General features: G+C 47.2%; 1 protein-coding gene across 9 annotated transcripts in view; it reads left to right on the forward strand.

Annotated features, from left to right (window-relative positions):
- Nucleotides 1-5,000, forward strand: part of LOC143291233 (uncharacterized) — a 188,471-nt gene that overhangs the window by 179,107 nt on the left and 4,364 nt on the right. For all 9 annotated transcript variants that reach the window (XM_076601015.1, XM_076601011.1, XM_076601012.1 and 6 more), the window contains 2 exons: nt 809-988; nt 2,348-2,716. In XM_076601015.1, coding sequence (XP_076457130.1) covers nt 809-988; nt 2,348-2,716 — 549 coding nt within the window. The remainder of the gene's footprint in view (nt 1-808; nt 989-2,347; nt 2,717-5,000) is intronic.

The raw sequence follows: 5,000 nt of genomic DNA on the forward strand, positions 1-5,000 counted from the left end.
AGTCGTAAATACCATTCCTAAATTGCCATTCAACCATTTTTTTCCGCTGTGATAAATGACCTCCGTGACGAAAAACAATATTTGTCTTATCTAGATTAAAAGTTAACTGTAATTTATCTGCTTCGTTTTTTAATACATTAAGCTGATTCTGTAATCCAACTACAGTGCTAGAGAGCAAAATCACATCATCTGCAAACATCAACAAAAATATTTCCTCAGCACCAGGGATTAACTGAATACCATGCCTACCTTTCTCTGAGATTTCAATAGCTAATTCATTTATTGAGAATGCAAATAATTGAGGACTTAAGAGACAGCCTTGTTTTACCCCACGAGGGCAACTAAAGAAGTCAGAATATACGCCCTTTTCGCGCACACATGCCATGACTGAATTGTATATACCTCACAGTGCATCGTACAATTTTCCTTTGATACCAGTTTTTCTCAAAACATGTCACAATACATTTCTGTTCACGGAATCAAACGCCTTTTTAAAGTCAACAAAAGCAACATATAACTTAGTATTCTTCATGAGAAATTTCTGAACCAAAGCATATAAAATAAAAATATGATCTATAGTACTAAATCCTACTCTGAATACTGCTTGTTCTTCAACAAGAGAGAGAGAGAGAGAGAGAGAGAGAGAGGTACTGTTTCGTGCCGGTGAGGCGCTTAGTGCCCGTCTTTGGGGAGATTGCGCCACATAAGTACAATTCATTATTATTATTATTATTAATATTATTATTATTATTATTATTAGTAGTAGTAGTAGTAGTAGTAGTAATTATTATCATCATTATCATCCAAGAATCCCTCCGCTCAACAAGCTGCGACTTCGAGGAGCGTTTCATGTGCGGCTACCGGCACAACGCTTCCCTGGCGGGTTACGCCCCTTACGTGTGGTCACGTGAGAAGAACCAGCGCCCAGGGGAGGCCATCAACGTGGCGACCGGCCCGGTGTACGACCACACGTTCAGGAACGAGTCAGGTGAGAGGTTCAAACCCCGATCGGACCGGGGATGGGGACAGGATGAGGATGGGATGGGATGGGAAAGGATAGGCACCGAACGGAACTGAATCTATTTTAATGGCATCAGCAGAAACGCCATATTTTGTATTTTGTATATCTTCAGTTTTATCACAACAGATTTCGCTGTGTGAAATTCGGGTTGCTCTGCCCGGGGAGAACGCGTCGCTACACTACAGCGTCACCCATTTTTTTGTGTATTTTTTTTCCTGCGTGCAGTTTTATTTGTTTTTCCTATCGAAGTGGATTTTTCTACAGAATTTTGATAGGGACAGCCCTTTTGTTGACGTGGGTTCTTTTACGTGCGCTAAGTGCATGCTGCACACAGGACCTCGGTTTATCGTCTCATCGGAATGACTAGTGTCCAGACCACCACTCAAAGTCTAGTGGAGGGGGAGAAAATATCGGCGGCTGAGCCATGATTCGAACCAGCGTGCTCAGATTCTCTCGCTTCCTAGGCGGACACCTTACCTCTAGGCCATCACTCCACAGGATGTGGGATAGGGTGAATAAGATGGGGTTGGTTGGATGGTTTGGGATATGATGGGGTTGGATAGGGTGAATAGGATGGGGTTGGTTGGAATGGGATGGAGCTAGGTAGGACGGGATGCGATGGGGTTGGATGGGATAGGATCGAGTTTGATAAGAGAGAGAGAGAGACAGACAGACAGACAGGCAAGAACAGAGACAGAGAAAGACAGATAGATACAGAGATAGATAGATATATATATATATAGACAGACAGAGAGAGAGAGAGAGAGACAGACAGACAGACAGACAGACAGACAAGACCACAGAGAGAGAGAGAGAGAGAGAGAATGTTCAATGTACTATTTGAATTTCAGTAAAATGTGTTCAGAAGCCTTCTTGACTCTTAAAAATAGACGTCTATAACGTAATCAAAATCCATCCAACAATCACCACCACCGCCACCACTAAAACTACTACTACGACGACGACTACTACTACTACTATTGCTGCTACTGCTGCTGCTGCTGCTACTGCTACAAGTACTACTACTATTCTTCTTCTTGTCATCAATCAACATCATTATTACTACCACCCAACATATTACCAAGTTAATTCATCTCCACACACTCACACACAAACACATTCATTATAAACTTTTAAGTTATGGTTTTCTAGAAATAAACGTAATTCTAATTCTGATTTTGATTCTCATTCACACACACACACACACACACACACACACACACACACACCACCACCACCACCACCACCACCCCACCACCACCACCTAACACCCACCCATCCACACAAAACAAACACAAAACACAACAACAACAACAACAAAAACAGGCCACTTCGCTTTCGCCAACGGAGAGAACGGTCACCCCTTCGACTACGTCTCGCTAGAGTCGTCGCCCTTCGCCACCCCAGGCAGCCAATCACTGGCCTTCTACTACTTCGCCTACAGCTACTTCTCCAGGTACTGGGTGACGGGCAGCCTAGGGGTGCTGCTCAAAGACTTGGCTGCAGGCACCGAGCAGCTGGCCTGGTTCCAGAACGTGGACGCCAACGACACGTGGAGGAGCGCGTGCGTGGCGCTGCCTCGTTCCGATAACCTCAGCGTGGCTTTCGTGGCCATGAGAGGCATGGCCCAAAGGGCCGACCTCGCCTTGGATGACGTGCTTCTGTTGGACGTCAGCTGTGATCGGTTCTACCTGGGTGGGTTTAGGCTTGTGGTGTGGTGTGGTGTGGGTGTCGTGGTTGTGTTGGTGTGGTTTGTTTTGGGTGTGTTGTGGTTGTGGTGGTTGTGTTTGGGTTGTTGGTTGTTTTTTTTGTTTGTTTTTTGTGTGTGTGTGTGTGTTTTGTGGTTGGTGTTTTGGTGTGTTGGTGTGTTGGTGGTGTGTGTTGGTGTGTGGTGGTATGTGGTGTGTTGGTGGTGTGTGGTGTGTGTTGGTGGTGTGTGGTGGTGTGTGGTGTGTTGGTGTTGTGGTGTGTGGTGTGTTGGTGCTGTGGTGTGTGTTGGTGTTGTGTGGAGTGTGTTGGTGTTTTGTGGTGTGTTGGTGTTGTGTGTTGGTATGTGTTGGTGTTGTGTGGTGTGTGGTGTGCTGTAGTGTGTGGTATGTTGGTGGTATGTGGTGTGTTGGTGGTGTATGGTGTGTTGGTGGTGTGTGGTGTGTTGGTGGTGTGTGGTGTGTTTATGTGTGGTGTGTTTATGTGTGGTGTGCTGTAGTGTGTGGTGTGTGGTGTGTTGGTGGTGTGTGGTACTGTGTGGTGTGTTGGTGCTGTGTGGTGTGTGGTGTGCTGTAGTGTGTGGTGTGTTGGTGGTGTGTGGTGTGTTGGTGGTGTATGGTGTGTTGGTGGTGTATGGTGTGTTGGTGGTGTGTGGGGGTGTGTGGTGTGCTGTAGTGTGTGGTGTGTTGGTGGTGTGTGGTGTGTTTATGTGTGGTGTGCTGTAGTGTGTGGTGTGTGGTGTGTTGGTGGTGTGTGGTACTGTGTGGTGTGTTGGTGGTGTGTGGTGGTGTGTGGTGTGCTGTAGTGTGTAATGTGTTGGTGCTGTGTGGTGTCTTGGTGTTGTGTGGTGTGTGTTGGTGTTGTGTGGTGTGTGGTGGTATGTGTTGTGTGGTGTTGTGTGATGTGTGTTGGTGTGTGGTGTGTGTTGGTGGTGTGTGGTGGTATGTGGTGTGTGTTGGTGGTGTGTGGTGGTGTGTGTTGGTGTGTGGTGGTGTGTGGTGGTATGTGGTGTGTGTTGGTGGTGTGTGGTGGTGTGTGATGTGCTGTAGTGTGGTGTGTGCTGGTGCTGTGTTGGTGGTGTGTTGGTGTGTGGTGTGATGGTGGTGTGTGGTGGTGTGTGGTGCTGTGTGGTGTGTGGTGCTGTGTGGTGTGTGTTGGTGTGTTTTTGCTGTGTGGTGGTGTGTTGGTGCTGTGTGTGTGTGTGTGTGCTGTGTTGGTGCTGTGTGTGTGTGTGTGTGTGTGTGGGGAGGGGATGTGGTGGTGTGTTGTGTGTGGTGTGTGGTGTGTTGGTGCTGTGTGGTGTGTGTTGGTGCTGTGTGGTGGTATGTTGGTGTAGTGTGGTACTGGTGTGGTGTGGTGTGGAGTGGCGTGGTGTGGTGTGGTGCGGTGTGGTGTGGGTTGTGGATTCAGATGTGATCAGTTATTCCTTGTTAGGTAAGAGTGTGGTGTAGTGTGGCGTGGTGTGGTGGGTTATGGGTTATGGTTGTGGGGTTGGGGTGTGAGGGTGCTCTTGTTTCTATGTTGACTGGTTGCTTTTTTTTTGTTTGGCTGTGCTGGTTTGGTTAGTTAGATTGGGTGGTTAGTTTGGTTGGTTAGATTAGGTGGTTTAGTTGGTTAGGATAGGTTGGGTGGTTGGTTTGATTGTGTTTGGTTAGGTGGTTAGGTTGGGTGGTTGGTTTGGTTAGGTGGTTAGGTTTGATGGTTGGTTTGTTTGTGTTTGGTTAGGTGGTTAGGTTGGGTGGTTGGTCTGGTTGTGTTTGGTTAGGTGGTTAGTTGGGGTGGTTGGTTTGGTTGGTTAGATTGGGTGGTTAGGTTGGTTAGATTGGGTGGTTGGTTGGTTAGATTGGGTGGTTAGGTTGGTTATATTGGGTGGTTAGATTGGGTGGTTGGGTTGGTTAGATTGGGTGGTTGGTTAGATTGGGTGGTTTGGTTGGTTAGATTGGGTGGTTTAGTTGGCGAGGTTGGTTAGGATAGGTTGGGTAATTGGTTTGGTTGTGTTTGATTGGGTGGTTAGGTTGGTTGGTTAGGTTGGGTGGTTGATTAGATTGGGTGGTTAGTTTGGTTAGGTCGGGTGGTTGGTTTGGTAAGGTTGGTTGGGTCGGTTAGGGTGGTTGGGTGGCTTGAATAATTGGTTGGATGGTTGGTTGGTTTGTTGGTGTGGTTAGATTGGCAGAAAGGTTGAGAGTGCTTGCGCCAGTGTACTGTGTGCACACCTGTGTGCTGTGTGTACGCCTGTGTGCTGTGTGTACACCTGTGTACTGTGTGTACGCCT

The sequence above is a fragment of the Babylonia areolata genome, chromosome 16, assembly GCF_041734735.1.
Source record: "Babylonia areolata isolate BAREFJ2019XMU chromosome 16, ASM4173473v1, whole genome shotgun sequence".
Lineage (NCBI taxonomy): Eukaryota > Metazoa > Mollusca > Gastropoda > Neogastropoda > Buccinidae > Babylonia > Babylonia areolata.